At 36.1% G+C, this 21,786-nt stretch overlaps 1 protein-coding gene across 1 annotated transcript; it reads right to left on the reverse strand.

Annotated features, from left to right (window-relative positions):
- Positions 1 to 336: 336 nt before the first annotated feature.
- LOC149418647 (inhibitor of Bruton tyrosine kinase) lies at positions 337 to 21,202 on the reverse strand. The gene is made up of 14 exons (XM_089638904.1): positions 21,048 to 21,202; positions 20,436 to 20,815; positions 19,590 to 19,782; positions 18,921 to 19,138; positions 17,981 to 18,178; positions 17,171 to 17,401; positions 16,352 to 16,641; positions 13,005 to 13,308; positions 11,901 to 12,023; positions 10,036 to 10,378; positions 9,543 to 9,732; positions 8,236 to 8,437; positions 5,295 to 6,626; positions 337 to 4,577 (listed from the first exon to the last, which is right to left on the reverse strand). The coding sequence occupies exons 2-14, from the start codon at positions 20,604 to 20,606 to the stop codon at positions 4,434 to 4,436; spliced, it is 3,939 nt and encodes a 1,312-aa protein (XP_089495030.1). The 5' UTR covers positions 20,607 to 20,815; positions 21,048 to 21,202; the 3' UTR covers positions 337 to 4,433.
- Between the last annotated feature and the right edge of the window lie 584 nt (positions 21,203 to 21,786).

Genomic DNA, 21,786 nt, shown 5'->3' on the forward strand with positions numbered 1-21,786 from the left:
TGATTATAATAAAAAAAAAACAATAAAATAAACTAAGATGATAGGATTATTTCACAAAATTAGAAAAATTAAGTTTTTTATTTTTCGGAATAACTTTATTGAGTAAAACCTCAAATTGTAATATTTAAATATTGAAGACAATATTAGTGATTTTTAAACGAAAATCTGAAACAGAAAAATCAGAAAAGGAAACGGTCACATCTGGGACTCGAACCCAGGACCCTTGGTAGAGCATTGTCCCGGAAAGACAAGGGTCCTGGGTTCGAGTCCCAGATGTGACCGTTTCCTTTTCTGATTTTTCTGTTTCAGATTTTCGTTTAAAAATCACTAATATTGTCTTCAATATTTAAATATTACAATTTGAGGTTTTACTCAATAAAGTTATTCCGAAAAATAAATATTTATTCTAGACTTGCAGAAAAAGTCAACAGATGTCGCACATTAAAAATAAAAAATAAGATAGGTTTATCTAAAAGACGCTGTCTAGATTGCATTTAGTTCGGGTTGAATCTTGCGATCATACATAAAGATAGTTGCCAATAAAAATGTGCGGTGAAAAAATGAAGACAATGTTGGTAGTTCTTATTCGAAGTATGATACAGTTAAAAGTGACCGAGCAGGATAGGGTCCCATTAGCGCAGTTGGTAGAGCATTGTCCCGGAAAGACAAGGGTCCTGGGTTCGAGTCCCAGATGTGACCGTTTCCTTTTCTGATTTTTCTGTTTCAGATTTTCGTTTAAAAATCACTAATATTGTCTTCAATATTTAAAAATTAAGTTATCAGTTTAGTAAGTTGCATTTTGTATGTTTTCAAGTTACACTTGAAAATGTCTACATCTCGTAAGGCATTGTGAGTTTTACAGACACGTCCTAGAGTTTTGCGCATATTTGGTTTTACAGTGTGGTGTTCTAAATAAGTCAACGAATTCAGGACAACGAAATGCAATATTTTCTAGCAGATATGATGAATCAACAAGAGTGTTCACGATCTTGTATAAGAATAGGGCATCAGAAATTTTTGTGCGTTTATATAAAGCGGTAGGGTCAAACCGATGATCGCTAAAGCGATACAATAGGTGTTTAATAAATTTGGATTGGATATGTTCAATACGATCAATGTGTGTTTGATATTGAGGATTACAAATGACTGAGGCAAACTCGAGTTGTGACCTTACATATGACATATAGCAGAGTTAGTATGTGTGCTATAGTGAAAGGCTTTGTAATGCGTATAATATTATACATTTCATAAATATAATACATTTTCAACATAAAAATAATTAAGAGACGACCTATTTTTATTTAGAATAAAAAAATAAATAAATTCCTGACTTTAGGGAATTTATATTTGGTTGGGGATTATTCCCGTTTGCACATCACTAGCCAGCAACATAAAATGTTATATACATATGCGGGGAAATATAGGCGTGGTTTTATGCCACGGGCATTCAAAAATTAAGGTATTTATGAATGAATTCCAAGTTTTCAGTTTGTACATATTTTTATAACATTACAGTTTTGAGTTTAAATCCGTTTATACAATGTATTTGCAATACCAAATATAGTTTTCTATCTATCTTGAAGAAACTGATTTCAGAGTTACGTACTTGTAGTAATTACGCCACAATATAATTATTCTTTGTCAAGAATATGAAACACATTTAATATTGAACACAGATGGACAATGGACACATGCAGGGGAGACATAATAAAGCAGTAAAAACTCTCAAACTGTGAGCTTTGCATCATGAAATTTGTTCAACTTTTTAAATTTCAATATCAAAGTGAATATTTTCAATAAGCAATGCAATCTCCATTCTGAGTATGAGTTATGGATCTTTTAAATATCCATTTAACTGCTAAAGCTATGTTATTTAATTTCAATCTCAGGCAGAGCCAGGTAGTCAAACTAGTAACATAAAAATTAGATTTTTGCCATTAATGAACTAATTACAAAGGATTGTTGCTGTCATTTGACATTGGGTTATTAGGTAATAATATGTACATATATCTTATGTAATTATTTGAAATCATAATGACTAATTCATCCCAATACAACAATAGAGGGGTTAGTGCAAAAACACTTTGGTAAGTGATGTGTTATACATAAGAATGCGAGTATGTACATACTTACAAAAGAATATAATATTTCACATTGATTTTAGTTATTACTACCAAAAAAAAACTATATTGCTGTAAAAATATAATTCTTATCCTAGTTTTGGTACTACAGCAATGTGATAATGCCCAATTTTGTAGAAAATTTAATATACAAACATAATTTTTTTAATATTTTTAGATTGTAAATTAACCATATGCCATATGAATGCTATCCAATTTCCGCTAACCCGAGTCCGTCTCACCTGCTTCTACTTGTACTGCTCTATTTTTAGTTAACGCACGTGACCTTCAACAGTTTTGAACCGTTTTCGATCGAATGTGTTATGTTTAGCTTATTTCACAATTACGATATTGTTTTGGCATATCATCAGGGTTCGAAAAGATTGTAACAGACAGTTTTGCTCAAAGAGCGTTTATACCAAATAATCTTGCCTAAAATGGATTCCGTTCCCCCACACACTTCATTGTGTATTATGGTGGTCAAAAAATTTAATTTAGGCAAAACTTCATAAGTATCATAACTATTGCGTGGATTACGATACACAATGAAACAACTGCCTTGAGTTTTGACTCAGTTTTTCTTTTGCGATAGTGGAGTCGTCGTGGCTACAAGTTTTAGCAAATGTTTATTTATTGATACCATCAGCCTTTCATTGAAAATCGGTAAATTTGCGCTTCTTTGGGGGTAAATGGCGGTTACATTGTTTTGCCCAGCAATAGCAATACATTTGTTACACTTTGTCGCTTACTATGTAATTTTTTGCATATAATACAAAACATATTCTTAAAAATAATATTTTTACTATTAAACTATCCCAAACTAATCAAATGTCCGTATTATGGTGGAAACATAATACAAATCCATATAAATAAAAATGTTAATGTTTGTTTATTCAAAATCTTTAATATCCTAAAGTTTTTCACCGATTGCTTTGAAATTTTGACGCAAAGTTGCATTCGAATACGCATGTGTTTTCATATACCTATATTATATAGATATCACTTGTGACAGGTAAAATATGATTTTTTGAAAAACAGTGCCATCTGTTGGACGAAAAAGCAACACGCGCTATTGTTTCTCTATCTGCACAAACGACTGAGCCACAGCAATGCATGGCGGGGTACACCTAGTAAGAATAATATAATAACAATAACACAATGATATACATAAATATGCTGTCAAACTAATAATAATATAAACACGAAAATAATAATTATTCAACATTTCCATTCACTAAGTAACCGCCATTTATCCCCAAAGCATTGCCATTTAACTATTTTCGTAATGTAAGGTGGAAAGTATTCAATAAAAATACACATTCACAAAAAAGTTTGTTAATACGTATATTCCTTAAAAATGAGAAGAAAAAATAAATCATCTCTTGTAAAATTTCATTTTGGTCAGTTATCATCTTTTGGCGAGCGTGGCATCATATTATAATGTATCGCTATGTATATATCCGATATAGGTATATTAACCGTTTGATTGCCAATCGTCGACTTTCGTCAATTCGTGTTTTAACGAAGATTGCCGAACGTCGATTTCCGTCGATTGCGTCAGTCGTGTTCTGATTCGCGCGTACGTCGGGTGTGGTGCTGCGGCGTTGGTAAATATTATTCTAATATTATCTTAATAGTTGTAAGATCGTAGTAAACCGTTTAAATTTCAGATTCATTTATTATTTTTTTTATTTTAGTTAATTGAAAAAATATAACGCCGAGGGCGTCCTCTGAAATGTCTGACAGCGGGAGCGACGATTTCCACTCCTCTAATTCAAGTTCGAGTAAGAGTAGCTCTGATGACAGTGATGTCAGTGATGTCATACCTGTGTTTCCCAACCGCAGGATGCGAATTTCCAGTAATTCTTCGGATCGTGACCAAGAAATGGAGAGTAACACCGGAAATTACTCATTTTCAAATGTACCTCCCGGAACCAATTCTTCTACCGAAAATTCTCATTTTTTCGAAACGCCTGGACTTCGGGATCCTCCTCCGCGTGATTCTAAACCAATATCATATTTTGATTTATCAAAATGGTTGAAAATTCAAAGAATTTATGGGGTTTTAAAAAAATATATAGTTTCATAAAAAATAATGTTTTTTTGGTGGCATTTTACAAGCAAATGTATGAATTTTTTGGCACTCAAACGGTTAAAAATGATATTTATTCTTTAAATGGAAATAAATAAGGATGAAAGGAACGGGTCTTATCTTTATCCTAATCTTTTTACATTTCTGTATGTTTCTAATTCATATTATCTGCATATTATTTACTGTTTCAATAAATATAATCTGTTAATTTCCTGTCTGCATTAATTTAAGGTTAGTATAGATCTATTGATCCATTGTGGTGCAGCAAACTGATAGCACTGAACCCGCTTAACAAATATTTTTTCATCATCAGCTGCTCTTGAGGTGTAATACTTTGTTAATTCTTCAATGGCTTTGTCTTCCAGCTGCAAAGAAAAAAATTAAATCAATTATAAATAACTAGCTGAAGTGTACCCAGAGTTGCTGAGGATTATCCTTAAGAGATAAACATTTACCATCACAGACTTTTATGTACGCCTCTTCAAGATTTACAATTCCGTAGTACATTATTTTGATATATTTTATAAGGTTTAGCCAGGGTTAGCAATGTAAACATCCAAAAATATGTTTTTTACGACTTGATTACAAAACATCGACTTTTCTCTACTTTCTATAAATATAATTTACATGTATTATATACATAAACCTTCCAGAAGAAATTCTCTAAGGGATAGTGAAAACCCTATCAAAATCCGTTGCATAGTTTACAAGAACTAAGTGTACAAACAGACAGACGCGGATAGCGACTTTATTTTATACTATTTAAATAATACTGTTAGGTAGCAAAGGATATCACCAGAGTCAGTCGAATTGATTATTTTCCGCTTTCACCAACGAAACTGAGCCACTTTTACTGAGGGTCGACTTAAATAAAGAATATTGGCGTCACTAATATGGGAGTGTAATTTTCGCTCAGTTTTGGATGGTGGAAATGGCTGTTACTATCGCTCATCACTATAAGGACCATCGCTTCAATACATTCCTGACTAATGAAGCGGTACAGGGATACTTTCTGCCTCTCTCAAAACTACACATTTATCAATACTAAGGCGGATAATCAACAAAAACATTAATTTATTTACCTGTGTCATAGCAAGAGGTTTAGTCATCATTTTGGTGAAATTCTCTTTTTGCTTTCGTTCATCTTGAATAATGTCAGAAAAGGTGATTTTATCTTCTTTAGGTTTGGCAATAGTCAAATTGGCAGCGGGTTGTTCTATTTTTTGCCACGGGTTTTTGCGTACTGGTTCCGGCGCACTTGCCGAGACATCTGCCGTTTGTCCGCCCCACAGGGACTTCTTCATATTGAGCTTATCCAACTGCTCAGCTAAAGAACAATCTCTGCTCTCCAAAGCCAACTTCTTCCTTTGCTTTTGAGACAGTTTGGTGTTCACGACTGTCACATTTAAAGTTGTCTGAGGACTCCGGCTCAAAATCTCTTGCGATTGATTACTTTCAAAATCCCATTGAGAAGTTGGTGATGAGGATGTCCTCGGAGATCCGAAACTGTCGTTCCTCGAAATGGGGCTTTGAGCGGGAGGACTGCTTGCAGATAAACTTGCATCGTAAAAATGATCTTGCTTGACAAGTTTGGTGAATGATTCAGGATAGCACTCCAAGATGCTCGAGTTTTCTTTGGCCGCATTGATAACCTTGAGTCGAGCTTCTACAATCTTTTGCGGTTTTTTGACTTTAACCCAACCGCTGCTTTTAACATTAGTATCTTCGGTGTTAGATATTTTGCTTAGAGACAATGTTACATCCTCACTTCTATCGTTAGATAAGTCAAGGGATGCGACAGAGCTCACCGACTCATTGCGTTTTCTCGCTTTTTCACTTTCAGTGAAACTGATATTTCTGACTTTGGTTTTCTTCTTTCCGCTGCTCGCTGTGAGGTCTCTTTTGACTTCATCAAAAGCTTCTTCTTCGTAGATCTCGTCTAAGTTTACAGGGAAGTTACTGGCGCTCAGAATGACATCTTCATCACACGGAGCTTCAGAAAATGGAGTGATGATCCTACTACACATAGCCGGATTAAAATCTGCATAGTATTCACTCAATTGCAGCAAGAGTTCTGGGGAGACTGTCTCCAAAGCTTTAGTTTCAAGTAATGTTGGCAGATTCAGTGAGATATATTCCATGCAACATTTTTTAAGTTGTGGACAGTTGCATGTGCTGGCCAGTTGAAATATTTCTGGAACATTTTTCAATGTCAGCAGAGTAGAGAATGTTACTTCACACATTTCCCTCAGACGTGTTATAAAGAGTTGATCCGAAATGACCAGCATGTTGCAAAGGAATTCCAGATCTTCAGACTTTGCAAGTTCGGGGCATTCATCTGTATACAGGAAATTTATAATAGGTTCCAGTATGGAACTATGTATCGGAAGAGAAATCGTTGCATTAGTCGAACTCTGAAAAAAACAAAAATCATTATTTATTTATTTATTTAAACGCCATAAAATGGCTTTTACAATAGAGTGATTACAGAAAAAGTAATGTGTACACAAAAATATTATTGCAAGTGATACAGTTGTTAATTGAAGTGCAGTTAAACAATACATAATTAAAAGAAATATCTACTAGTGTAGTAATAGTTGAATGAATACTAGGTTTGTATAAGACCTGACATAAATCGAGGTATGAGGTGTTTATGATAATGAATAGTAATTAATATAAAGTAAATTGTATTAGGGCCTAGAATTTTTACATTTTTTTTTAATATTTCGAGGCTGAATGCGAAAAAATTAGAATTTTTTAACGAAAACTGCCCAACTCAATTGAGAAATTATTTCTCGTGTTTGAGTTGGGGAGTGTTGAGAGTCATTATGGTTTATAGGTTGTAAAAATTCACTAGTTGATGTAGCTAAAAATTAACAAATAGTTATAAAACTAGATGATAAATTTGATAACACAATATAATTAAGAAAATAAGAAATTTAATTAAAACTAAAAAAAATATCTTAAATAATATAATAGTTATTAAACTTAGAAAAAATAAGATATAAAAATAAAAATGTACTTATTAGGTACGAAATAATAGAAGGTAGGTACAGTACTAGTTGTAAATTTTTCAAAGACCGAGCTGGCAATCTCGTATAAAATGGGTACTTAATAAAATGCAACAACAATAAACGCATATTAGGAAGCGCATAATATAACTTAGGATATGTAAAAAAAATATATGTAGTTTTTTTTTTTTTTTTTTAATATTAAATCTTGTTTATATATATTTTTTTATTAATCATTAATCAATTTTCCTAATTATGCATACATACATGTATTATACATATATCAGAGTTTTGTTGGGTATTTGAGATATACATAATTAAATTATTACAAACTGATTTTGCGCCATCTCTCAAATAACCAACCGAGAAACTAAAAATGAATTAAAATATCTCCATACTTAATGATGCACAAGATTATTACAACTGTGCAGAATCGAAGACTAGTAATACTAATTTAGGTCATAGACGTCCAAATTTACAGACCTGCCCTAACATAAAACCTGGGTACTATCATTTCGATGAGATGGAGGCAAACCACGTGAACACCGAAGAGCGCAGATTGAAATAACCAGACCCAGTGCAAAAAAGTAAAGATTGCTAAAGTGAGGCAACGGTTTGCATTGCAGTCCATTGTAGGATTTTTCTGCGCAGTGTCTGAATGCTCGTTTTTAACCGAACCGTCGACAAACCGGATTACGATGCAAAAATAAGTAAAGTGAGTAAATTATAACACATTTGTAAAAGTGTATGACTAAATAGTGTAACAAAATATTCGATTTTGGAAACAAGCCCGAACTTTTGTTTACCCGATTCGGAGCATATTTTGTTTTCGAGGACTAAATAGTGATATTACAATGAAAGTTGCCTGTATACTGTCAGATTAATTTATTGACAAATCACAGAAATGGAGATGTTCACACCGCCTCCCAGCTCCGCTCAACCTGGTTTGTTCCCCTTTCCCTGAAGGGCTGGTCTTCCAATTTGGATGTCCATGATGTAAGGACATATTTACCTCAGTCCAGCTGTGGGCAAACATTCCATTGAAATACTCCAATCTGGCGGCCAGAATACAGCGATGAGCCTCGATGTAATATTTGTCCTGGCATTTGATGGTCGTGTCCCATAACTCCGTCATATTCGTCCGCTCAAATCCAAACTTGGGAATCTTTGCTTTCTTTTCATCTTCTTTTATCATCACACGTCCATTAGAATAGCTGGAAATAAATAATAATAAATTAAATAATATATTAAGATAGGGCTAATCAGTATCTAAGGGATTCCAGGCAACAGTTTTACAGGGTCTGCAGTTGTGTATCTGTATCTGCGGGCTTTGTACAGTACACTCAGTATCTGAAAGGATTCATCTTAACTCTGGCTTCGTTGCCTGAGCTGGTCACTTAAGGTTACACCAAAGGCTTGTTGCAAAGATTGCTTTCATTGAAGGAGACCAGATTATCATAATTAGACATAACTGGGTCTTTGAAATATTAAATTCAACAAATTTATTCTTATCCTAACTCTCTCAGGAAAACCATCATTTATGCTTCAAAGTCCTTGGAGAAATTTAAATATCTGTGCCTTTGGGGGCTTGTCAAACAAAGTACCATGAACTGTACTTTCATCTCTCTAACAATGTATTGGTGAAGATCGTTAAACACATATACAGGGTTTTCCAATAAGAGGTGTTATTTTGAATAGCCCGCTATTTCGGTAGATGTTACTTTTGAAGCTGTCATTTTTTGACATTTGACAAGTAGAAACTACGCCATTAATAAAAACGGAACGATACACGCTTCGATTGGGTCCTTGAAATGCGTGAAAATGATCCGGAATTCCATCGAAAAATCATCTTGAGTGATGAGGCCCATTTCCACCTCGGTGGCTTCGTCAACAAGCAAAATTGTCGCATCTGGGGCTCGGAAAACCCAAGAGTTATTGTTGAAAAGCCTCTCTATCCTCAACGTGTGACTATTTGGTGCGGTTTATGGTCCGGCGGAGTCATTGGACCTTACTTTTTCGGAAATGAGGCTGGAGCAACAGTTACGGTGAATGGATTGCGCTATCGAGAGATGATTAATGATTTTTTATGGCCGGAATTGGATGGTATTGATCTGGACAACATTTACTTTCAACAAGACGGCGCTACGTGCCACACAAGCAACGAAACCATTGATCTTTTACGATTGAATATCAAAATAACACCTCTTATTGGAAAACCCTGTACATGGTGGTGTGTAGACAGTTTTTATCAAATACAAGATCTAGTATAGTAAAAGAAAACAAACTTTTGCAATAGATCGTAACTGAATGAAAACTTACTAGTATCGTGATAGAGTCTTGTATAGCGATGTAACCTGTAGTTTCTTGGCAGCTTCTTGCAAAAGTCTGACGGGATCACAAAAGTTACTATTCGTGTTGATGTTGCCATTCTCCAATTTTATTTTATTCTGTTTTGTCTTTTTGTTGTTGACTTTCTTCGTTTTATTCTCTTTCTTGTATGCCTCAAATGCTAAAAAATAAAAATGTATGTATATTAGACAATATAAAAAACACATAATACATTGACAATGGATGTTGAATCAACATACATTACAAAATTGTAATGAAATTCAGGAGAGTAATTTCTTAGGTTGGGTTATTTCAAATTCTCATAACATTAGATGACCATTATCAATCAGCTTCATTTATATTTATGACATATTAATGGTCCCCAATGTCCATTCTTGGTCCTTTACAGCCTTTGATCAAATTAATGATAATGACTGTTGTGAATTTGTTTTATTAATTAACTAATTGTATTAAAGTTTCTTACCAGACACTTCATCAGCATTATGAATTATCAACTCTCCACTGACTTCATTATTAATACTTTGATTTTCGTCTTTAACAACACTGGACTCCCTTTTAATTTGTATTTGACACGGCCCGGTATTAATAAGATCGCACGTGCCAGTGTACAAATACTGTAATATCTGCTTCATGATCGCGGGATGGATATTGTCCACTTTTATCGTTAGTTTTTCAGATCTGTCCACATTGTTTACAGTAGTTTTTTCTGCATTAGTTTCAGAATCTTGTGGGCCGCACAATTTAGCAAAGTATTCGCTACCATTTGATATGACGAATTTGTGAGCCGGGAAGGTTTGGTTATCAATCTGAAAATAAGGTAAAGTTCAAACATTGTTTTATCGTCTAAAGTTGGGGTGTTTCAAGTTCCATAACATGTCACATCAACATTGTTGAACATAAAATCGACGATATGCACCATTTAGTGTTTTTAACATTTGAATAGTACCGGTTATACACTGATTCTTGCCCTGTTTCAGTTTTTGATTGAAATAAAAAATCAACAGAGACACATAATCAATCACAACGGACAAAGAATCGGAATCACTGGGACCATTCAAATGCCACTGAATTGATAAACCGGTAGAAGTGTGTTGCAACTGCTTAAATGTCACCGTATTCAAAACGGATTTGGTAATCCGCACTTGCCTTGATTTTATGGTTTTTTGAACTTTAAAAAATGCTCCTAGCAAAATAAAATATATTTTATTAACTTTGCAAGGAAATAAAAAATCTTAATATTATTCTAGCTTGTCGTTTCGTCACTTGCAAATGTATTTATTTTATCTGTGAAAAAGCGCATCACAAATTCCAATTTTTGTATATAATTCACATTACTGTTTTTATCGAAAGATCATGACTTATTTTTATTGTGAAAAACGCTTATTTAGCAGGAAAATATAATAAAACTTAAAATTTTTGTATTTCTTCGTCATATAATTTACCGTATCCGGTAATTGACGGCTACACCAGAGCTAAACGAAGAAAACCAATTTAAAAATTATACGTTAATGTTAGCTCAGAGGGTTGGAGCTGGCAACACGGTATCACATCCTCATACATAAGCTCACATTTCACCACAACCTCAAATAACACATCTGCCCTGATGATGGACACTGCAATGTTGTCCGAAACGTTGGCTAAAGAAGGAGTTAGCGCAACACACGGCATAACACCCCAAAAACAAATAACAAAAATACTTTTGGCTGTGAAAATCTTAAATCATATTTGAAGAAATGTTATGTTTATTGTAAAAATATAAGTTACAAAATGAAAAATTATCTTGTTTACATTCAAATGTTGTATAAACTAACTCAATAAATAATAAAAAAAATATTATAGTATCCGTATCTGATGTAAATACAATATTTTGGCAAGGACTTTTCTTTAGCATAAAGATAAATTATATTGTTAATGAGAGACATATCTGAGCGCATAACAACACTGCCTGGACAGTAGGTTTAAAAAATGCAATATTTGAACACAAAAAAATATAGGCTATCTTTGGTACATTTCAGTACTTAACTCGTTTTCAACCAAAATTGGAGATACAATATAGTGTAACTCCAAGCACAAGAACCAGTTTCTTCTTTGGTGATATTGCGATTATAAATATATTTTGTACCGATATGTAATTTATATAACACCACTGTTCCCACTTATATCTATATTAAAGTGGGTACAGTGGTGTCTATATTAAATAAAATTATAAAAATAAAATATATTTTAATTCTAAGCCTTTGTATCTGAATAGGCGACATCAGTTTTCTTTATAATAACATGTGTTAAGATATTTATTAGGGGATAATAATGATATTGTAAATTTTAAACCTTTAGGATGACATCGTTGAGCAGATCGAATTCATTTGCTTCCTCCAGTAACCCAGTCATGTCAGTCCTCAATGTTGATGATGTAATTTGAGGTAAATCGAGAAGACCGCTGTTCGGTGATACCTGTTATAATATATAATAAAAACCACTATTAAGCACAAAACAAAGAAGAACGATTTACCGGTTCACGGCAATCATTTTTACATTAGCTCCACACCGGAGGCCCTGATGAAAAAAATTTGCCTCCTGGCCTCTGTCAACTTTGAGGATGCTGTTGTGGAGGGTCTTTTTAGGGAGAGGAAGGAGAAAAAGTTCTGGGAACGAAGAAGGTATGAGGGGTAGGTAGGAAAATGGGTGTCAGTGTGTTCAGGAGTGATGGACTTATGAATGTATCCCTCCCACTGCGTTGCAAATGCGATGGGTCAAGAGAGTCTGGCTGGAGTGGTCAAAAGGTCTCCCTCAACCAGTCTCTTCCGATCCGACCCGCCACGCAGTACTTGGGCAAACGCATCCGCCACCAAGAACTAAACAAACCTCACCCCATAAACCTGGTCACCCCTGCTAAGTCACCAAACGTAGCGAGATTCTCAAGTGCGAGTTGCGAGAAATCGTAATGTGACAGCAGGTAGCACTTCTGGTGAAATGACATCACTTTGCCAGATTGTTTTTTTTTTTAAATATCTGGCTAAATAAATGTAACTAATTCTTCGAAATCCCAGACAACTAAGAAATTACCTAAACCGAATCTGTCTTCTGTTTTCAATTCCTGATGTAAATTAAAATTTCGAGATCGAAGGTACGATCGAACCTGAAATGTTTTTCCTCCCTGGTGCAATAATTTCTGCGATCGCTAAAACTGCAAGAACGTCTTCCTCGTCACAACTCATCTTGACAGTTGACAGCGAAAAACTGAGAGCACACACGTCTTCCTCATCAGAAATTTACAAAATAATGACAAAATGTCTATGTCCACCGCGCCCAAATGTTTCAACAAAGGGAGGAGACGGAATGTGGACGAAAACAAAAATGTTTCGCGTATTGTTTGTGGAAACAATCGCAGGAGACCCTGCATAAGATGCACTAACAAAAACATAACTAACAAACCTGTAATACAGCAAAGTTATTTCCTTTGACATCTCCGCAAATATCAACAGCCCTATGAATATTAGGCAATCTTTTGAGCTTGATGACCATGCAGTCGTCTTTATCGATAAACTTGTTGAATTCAGACTTGGCGGCGAGGATCTTGTCAATGTCCTTGGAGGGCGGGGGTGCCTTGGTCTGGCGGAACTTCTTGGGCACGATGGTACCATGGAAGGCCTCGCCCTGCTTAGTGGTGATCATCACGGCCTCGCGGGTGAATGCGGTCTCCATCACGATGACAGGACGGCTCATGGAGAATACGCACCTAAAAAATAACAACATTTTCATGAATATTTATAAGTATATGACGGTAATTTTAGTATGGAGTGATTCAAATTCAAACACATTTAGGACGGGTTGTTTCGGAGAATTTGAACAATTCATCAAATTTCAACGTTCATTTCCGGGTTCCTGTTCAAGTTCTGTTATTATATCATTATAGGCTAGTTGCTTGACAAAACTGAGATTAAAACAGAACTTGAAAAAATCTTTCACAGAACTGGAAAATGAACGTTGAAATTTGATGAGATACGGAGTCGAATTACAATCGATGTAATGTAGTTTTTTTAACAGTAACATTGTGATATACAGTAGTGGATGGTGGAAGACGTCGGAGACGACCGAGAAAGACACTATCAATAGCAAAGCAAAAACTAAAATGGACTGAGATCACCATTTAACGAGGACCATTCAAATATAAAAAATTAGAAATGGCGCTGATTGTCGATTTGATGATCATCAAATTGAGTAGGAATTTGATATAGGGGGAAGTCCCCAACGCTGAACGGCAGGTAGTACCAAACGAATACGAAAACTATAGCAAAAAAGCAAACGAAAATGGTTGTTTGTACAGAAAAAGAGCTAGTGAGGTCACGAGAGGCGCGGCAGTCAATGGGTACGCATAGATGTAACGGATCTATGCTTCTGCATACTTTTCATTTCCGCTTGTTCTTCTGCTAAATTATAACAGAAGTTTAATGGAACGTTCTAGGATGAGTTCCTTAGCAACTGTGGCGGGGCGTGGGAGTTTGGGGCGGAGAGGGAGTCGTGGGGCACCAAATTTTAGTGGAGCTGGCTTGAAAAGAGGAACATAGTAATCATAATAAAAATAAAAAAAAATTATCCACACTTCCGTTATATCTCTAGTACATACGTGGGGTTACTTGAAAACATCTATGTATAAATGAGTTTTTTTTTCTTCTGTTGGCCTGTTGTTCGGAAATTGGATAAGACAGGCGATTTTGGTTCTACTTAACCTTTCCGGGAGTAAGTTACGTAATTCTGGCTGTGCTCTGGGGAGTGAGTTTTTTTTTACATAAATAAAGATATATATTTTTTGATTAAATTTTATGATAGTATGCAAAATAAATAACAGCCGATATCTCTGTCGATGATGATGTAAAATGTTTAAAATTAGTGTAAAGTCACAGGAATATGCCCATAGATGGCAATACGATGCATATTTACAGAATATGCATCGAATATGAATATGCGACCCCTGTCATCCATAGCCGTCCATACTCCTTTGGCGAAAGTGTGTACCGTCGTTCATTCGCGTCCATACTCCCGGAAAGGTTAAGGATAAGGAATCGTCTTTAACCTCAAAATTAGTGACTTTTGGCTATCATCCGAGAGAACTGGAATCGCAGTTAACCCATTGGCCTCAAACGACGCCGTCCCGGCGTGTGTACGGCGATGTGTCTTAAAATCAAACGACGCCGTCCCGGCGGGTCTGATGTCTATTGGCTTAAAAACGAAAAAGAGATACATTATTGACATTTGTGTTTAAAATTTTAAATGCCAATCGCTCTGTAGATAATTAAGCATTTATTTCGTAGTAATTGGCAGGACTCCGTTGGTACAGTTTTTTCCTGATATTTACAATTGAAATTTTGTTATATTTAAGCGTCATTGATTTTTTTCAAAATGGCGTTTGGTTCGGGAATTGACAAGCTTGTTCGTAAAACGCATGGTGGGCGGCTAACAAGAGCCCAAATTGCAAAAAATATATATAATGGTAATAAGTATGTATAATGTACAACTTTTCTTAATCCAATTATAAACAGTTACAGTTTTTATTAAAAAATATATTTTTATATCCTCGTTTAATCATATTGTTATTTTTTTTTAACTACTGCATATATTTTTTACATAACTTGATTCAATGCACAAGTAAATTAAAAAAATTGTTTTGTTTGAATGTTTAGTTTAAAAGTTATGTAAGATTTAGTACACCACTGCAGATTTAAAACTTTTGGTACAAAATTAATTCGGATGTGAAGGACAATTTTTTAGCCAAACAATTCGGAGGCCAATGGGTTAGTGAAAAAATCTTTAATAATTTTAGGGTTAACCCCTAAGGCTAATAAAGGAAATAGTAATGATGATCCATGGGGGGGAGGGGGGTAGCTAGAGAATTCCCTGTCGAAAAATTCCCCACATTTTTTTCATGTCCTCTGGTGCAATTGCTTTGCGGATAATTTGTATTTCGGTTAGAGGAACACTCTTCTCAGCGTCTTGCGGCTGGCTGAGTATTGCGTATACGGGATGCAAAAGACATCCAAGACTTGAAAGACTAGCAGTACTCGCAAGAAGCGCAATACAAACTCGCAAAACATGCAATACTCGCAAGCCGCGCAATACTCGCAAGACATGCAATACTGAACTGTGGAATCTATGTACTGAGATACATCCGTATACGAGATATGATACAAACTACGAACGTTGGATTGTTTTTTTGGTGGTTTTATGTACACTAAAAGAAAAAAATGTGTGCATATGTTCCACGGAGACACCCAGAGGGTTTGTCACCTTTGATCTAAATGGTGTTAGAAAGAGAAAACACCACGCTTTATATTCAATTCTAGATTAACCCCAGAAGAAATAAATCAGATAGGTTATTAAAATTAAGAATTTTATATTAATTATTTTCGTGAGGTGATGATAATGTTTGTCTAATAAAATGTGTGTTTTTATATATATTTTTTCATTATCAGTAATTTTTACTTTTATTTTTATGTTTGAATTTAAAAAAATGTTTTTCAAAAATTATATGTTCTAATAATAACCATTTAAGAGCCTATTTCCTCACCTTTCAAAAACAGTTAGTAATAGTTTTGGATTTTCTTGCAAAGCGGAAATACTCCGACCTTCTGACAGAATATGCCTGAGGCCTGAGAGGTTAATTAGAATTCCTTACCCTTATGTAGAACCAGAATCATCCCTAGTCTGCAGGCTGCAGCCCGGAACAACTCAGAAGTACTGCATTCATACCAGCCACATAGATTAAAAACATCATGAATACCAACCTAACAAGTTGATTGTTTGTATCCTGCCACAGGTAGACATTGCCCACGGTGGTCAGCAGCAGAACGGACAGCTGCTTCTGGTAGTCCGTCAGCTTGTCGCCACCGGCCGTCTCGCCGCCTACCACCTTCACGTTCTTGACGTTGTGCTGGCGCGAGGCGATCTTCTTGCACTGGTACTGGTGCAGTAGGTACACGTCGCCCTTGCTGGTCACCGCCACTGTGGCGCCGTCGCTGACCGCCACGCACTCAATGGTGTTGGTATCGTCCTGGCTGCTGCTGAACCGAAGCACCTGAAATTAGGACACATATTTTACTTAGTACTTGACTGGCTTTACTACCGGTAAGTATCAGAACGGTCTACTTCCATCCTTTCTCCTCCTTCGGCCAGTTCCATGCCTCACATATTATTAAAGCTACTAATTTCAGTTGTCGGTGAATGCGTGCGTGATATAAAATATTCCTACGTATTCTTGCGTAATGTGTAAAATCATTCATGTCCAAAAAAACTTGTCATATTAAAAATATGAACTGAAATAAATCATATCAGAAAAGTGATAAAATATGTCCCTAAATTATTTTATTGATTAAAAATTCTTTATTTGAAAAGTTTATTTCTTTTGTTTAAATGTTTGACAGATGCTTAGATGAATTAACATAGTGAAGGTACTGAGACAATACACATGGTTTCACTGAGCTAGGTCCAGTGAACATAGTTTAGCGGCCCGTTCATACAGCTATTTCATTATATTTTTTTACATTAACCCCACACAGAAGGCCCTGAGGAAAATAATTTCCCTCAGGGTCTAAAAATAATCATACCTTTTTAGGAGTGACCACCGTTCTATCCCCGTCTTTGGGGTGCCCCAGCTGTCCCCCGTTGAGTCCCCACGTGTAGAGAGCCCGGGAGCTGTAGGCAGCCGAGTGATAGCGTGCCGCACATACGCCCCGTGCCCCAGCCAGCTTCAGCTTGGTGGTGCGGGGGGCCAGCACGCTCGGAGGCGGAGGGAGCAGCCCCAGCTGGTGGTGATCATTGAGGCCGCAGCTCATTATCTGCAAATCGGATTACACCAATAATATTCTTTGTATTGCGCAGGTTATAACGGGATACTGAGGTTATTCAGCTAGTCTACGAAATCGGGAATCCCTCGGTTCCGCACAGATGTGCCTGCAGGAAACTGGTGGAGAGAGATGTGGAGTCTACGATATGTTCTGTAGTTTGTATGTGTGCACATTCACACAATTTAGAATTCCTTAGGCCTCATTTATAGTTCGACTTCAAAATATCAAGAACCATAGATGTACAACTTGGCCCGTACTCCAAAGATAGTCTATAGTAAAGTTTTTCATTGATAGATGTGGTTAGTCAATAATTTGACAGCATAAGACATGGACATTACCATGGTTAGTTAGATTAGTCTTTTCTAAGGTTCCAATTTTCTATTGGAGTTATACACAGTTTCCAATTGTCACATTCCATAATTCCAATAGTTTTTTAGCAAGGTTATGGCTACGGAGAGGTAGGGAACTGGATAAATTACATTCTCGTAGGACCCAAGCATATTCTCATTTCAAGACCAAACATGTATATATATTTATTTTCAAAAAGTTAGTTAGCAGGTTAAAACTCACAATCCCTGAAGCGGTCAGCAGTAAGGTGTGGTCTCTGCCCACGGCCGCCTGCACGCACGTTTCGGCCATCTGCAGCTGGGTGGGCAGCACGCACGTGGCCCCGCTGGCCGTGCCTAGACGGCCGCCCTCCCCATGGCCGCACGCCCACACGCGGCCGCACGCGCCCACAAACACCGAGTGGAACTTGCTCAGGCATACCTGGAATGATTAACATGTGATGAGTGAGGTTGATAGCATTGAAAGATTCTGTAGGTCCCAAATACTGCAATGGGCCGGACACAAAGGATGCCTGATGATAGGACGCCGAGAATTGTGACCTTGAAGTGAGTGGGAGGTGATTCTACATGATGGTAAAGGTAAAAATTTTAAATAACTTTTTTTGAAATTCCGTTGTTTTTTTTTTCCGATAGTAAAATATTATTTTCTCCATTATGCAAACAATTCAACTGTTGAAATTTCGAAAAAAGTTTTTATTTTCTATTTTTACTTTACTCCCGAACATCTTGTATACAGCATTTTTTGAACACATTCAGAGTGGGAGATACTCTCAGTATCGCCCTGGTGAAAGATCACCATTCAGAATGGAAACGTTGCTTGAAATAGAAGATGTTTTTGGTGACCAGACCTGAACAGCCAGGTCACAACATCCCTCTTCTCCATCCCTTGCCCTTCCCCAGTCCATTCAGTCTCACAACATATCCCATTTATGGGGATGCTATAGTCTCACTGGCTCTGGACAGTTGGGAGTCTTATGTAGTATTCAAATAAAAAAAATAACAATAATCGGCTTTTCCACAACCCGACGAATACGACAAAAGGGAATATCCCAAAAAAGTACATTATTTCATTTTCACATTACATATATATTTTAACCCAAGGCAGGGCAGTTGCAGATTACCAAGGGTATCACGCTATCTAAATTATTTTTAAATGGACAAACTTGTTTAATATAGATGTTTTGCTTTGTGAAGGTGGTCAGAAGTTCAGGAGTGTTCCGCTGGTGCTGGGATCCGGTGCCCGAGGTGTAGTTGATGTTGGTCCCCCACACATACACCTCGCAGGGCACCTGCTTGCTCAACTCTAGTCGTGGCGGGCGGTCCAGCATGGCGTGGTCCATTGCAGTGAAGTCATCGTTGTCCATCACATTGGGGCTGGCTCCTAAAAAAAAAGAAAAAAAAATTTCCCAAACCAATATAGATACCAAATACGAAAATTGTTAGAATTTTGCTAAAATTGATCCCATTTTATTAAATTTCATCAAATCTGATCCTATTTTACTAAAGTTGTTAGGATTTACCAAAACTGTCTCATTTTATCAACATTGGTCCTATTTTACCATCTTACCAAATTGATATCATTTTACCAATTTTTTTTTCTATTTTACCATAACTGGTCTGATTTCACCGAAGTTCATTCCATTTTACCAAAACTGATTCCATTCCACCAAAATTGGTGTCATTTTAACATTATTTGTACCATTTCACCAAATGTGATTCCTTTGCACCAAAAAAAATTGGTTCCATTTTACCATAATTGGTCCATTTTTATTACAAAATTGGCAGCATTTACAAATGTTAGCAAAACTGGTCCCATATATCAAGAAGCTCACCTAAATGCATCAACGCGACAGCCGTGTGTATCTGGCCATAGAAGATGCTCTTGTGCAGGGCCGTGTACCCTGACTCCACATCCCGGATGTCTATGGCGGGGGAGCCCTGGGGCGTGGCGGGGAGGCTGCGAGAGAGCCACTCTACCAGGTGGCGTCTGCCTCGAGAGGATGCCATGTGCAGAAGGGTGCGGCCCTGTTGGGATAGTCACACATGGAAATATTAAGGTTCTTCTTTTCTTCCTAAGTCTATCTAAAGCAAATGTTAAAAGTCTTCTTACATTTGCTTTAGAAAATTCACCTACGGTGCCAATGTCCCGCCCTGTTGGGATGAAGTTTTAGATACCTGGGACCCTAGCATGAAAGCCAACATCGATATGATTAAAGTCAACAATAATGGTTATTAGTAGCCATTCCCGAGCATTGCAATAATCACATTTGACGGTTGACATTGACTAAAACATCAGTGTATTCCAAGGCCATAATCCTAGGAGTGAACACAATATGGAATCTCCATTCTCAGTCCAGAGAAACAAGAAGAAAATCAAAGCGGCCACGGTAGCTAAACCTTTACAGCACCGGCCGTGTTACCAATCTATCTCATTAAACGGCAAGTTTTGACATAATATATGTGTTTTATTGCACTTCATATATCACATATGCGATACCCGAGTACGGGGTTAGCCACCATCAGTTTAAAAAGCAAGTCTTTACAAAACTCAATTTAACAGTACAATACGTAGTGGAGATTAATAAGTAATGTATGTCCGAGCAGAAACTATGAAATGCTGTGTACTTTACTACTAATTGTACTTTGTACTATTTGTGATTGAATCAGACGTTTCGTACCTTCTCATCGGTGCAGCGGAGGAAGTTACAGCAAGTAGTACGGAAAAAACTGGCCAGCGCTGCGTCTGTCACTCCCCTCTTGGTTATAGCTGCTGTCAATATCCCCCCGTGGCACTTGGAGCGACATTTCCTCGTGCAATCACTTTCCAATACCATCTTTGACTGACTCATTGTGAATAAGAAATTATACAAAATTTAAAAAAAATATATTATTTTCTTAGAGATATTATTTTTATATTATAGTATTATTATAATTACTAAACATTTACATATAAAAGAAATAAAAAAGCTAAAATTGATTTAAATGTCTTTTGAACCCCCCACCGATGAGGGGGAACGTTTTTAACTTTTCAAACAGCCATGATTGGAGGTGACACCAGCTGAAACATAAATATACATCAATCAATGCAAATAATCTATGGCTATTTTTAATGTCAAATTGACACAACTCTTTTAGGACTCTCATCATTCGACTGAAAAGACTTTTTGACATATTTCAAATTAAATGTTTTAGTATTTATTTTAAACCTGTTGTGCAAATAAATTTTGGAATAATGTTAGATCCAATTACATCATGTTGTGCAATGTTAAATGGTACAATGTTTTTCTTACCTTTAAGAATGTATAAACTGAACAATAAGGATATCAGTGGGAAAAAACAAAACATCCATTATGTATTTTTCAAGAAAATCGAGGAATTTCATAAGATATCTAATAATAAAACGATTATAACGGGCGCCAAAAATTCATTCGAAGACGTCAACAGACAGCTGTCAAATGATGCATAGATAAAATTTATGTTTTTCTAAGACGTGGAACCGCGAAGGTGGAGCGTGGAGGTGGAAGTACAGAACATATTATGTTTTTGGCTAACTTGGAAGTGCTAGTAGTTTCTGCATGAGTATAGCATTTACTTATTACGCTATGCTACTATATTGTGTTTTCTGTGAACACACAAGTCCAAAAAATTATGTTTTTAATTTTCTCTTATTTAATAACCCAATTTTTTTTTTAATCATACGTTTTGTCCATAAGTACAAATACCTACCCACTTAATCATACGCCGTGTATATTATTTTATGTAACTTTTTTATTTCAAATGTATTAAACAATGTTTCCAAGGGAACGTTATTTTAGCTCACTGAAAATTATTTTATCAAACTTTCTTTGGGCAGGTAGGTAGCATAATATTTGATTATTCTGATTTGACAGCTAGTAGTAGGATCCACGCTCATGCGAACTATGGCGGGATAAAAAGTTACTCAGTTTCAAAGGCGTCCACCATATTGAAGCGGAAATGAATTTACACACAGATGAAATGCCAAACGGTAGAAGCACAAACCAATGAATG

The sequence above is a fragment of the Hesperophylax consimilis genome, chromosome 13 (genome assembly GCF_061612785.1).
Source record: "Hesperophylax consimilis isolate HC1 chromosome 13, BYU_Hcon_1.0, whole genome shotgun sequence".
In the NCBI taxonomy this organism is placed as follows: Eukaryota; Metazoa; Arthropoda; class Insecta; order Trichoptera; family Limnephilidae; genus Hesperophylax; species Hesperophylax consimilis.

Excerpts from the sequence above, each read along its gene's own strand:
- LOC149418647 (XM_089638904.1), bottom strand. The coding sequence starts at position 20,606 with ATGAGTCAGTCAAAGATGGTATTGGAAAGTGATTGCACGAGGAAATGT. Across the intron at positions 13,309-16,351 it reads ACAAACAATCAACTTGTTAG|GTGCGTATTCTCCATGAGCC; the intron begins GTTGGTATTCAT and ends GTTATTTTTTAG. Across the intron at positions 8,438-9,542 it reads AAGACTCTATCACGATACTA|CTATTCTAATGGACGTGTGA; the intron begins GTAAGTTTTCAT and ends ATTTATTTCCAG.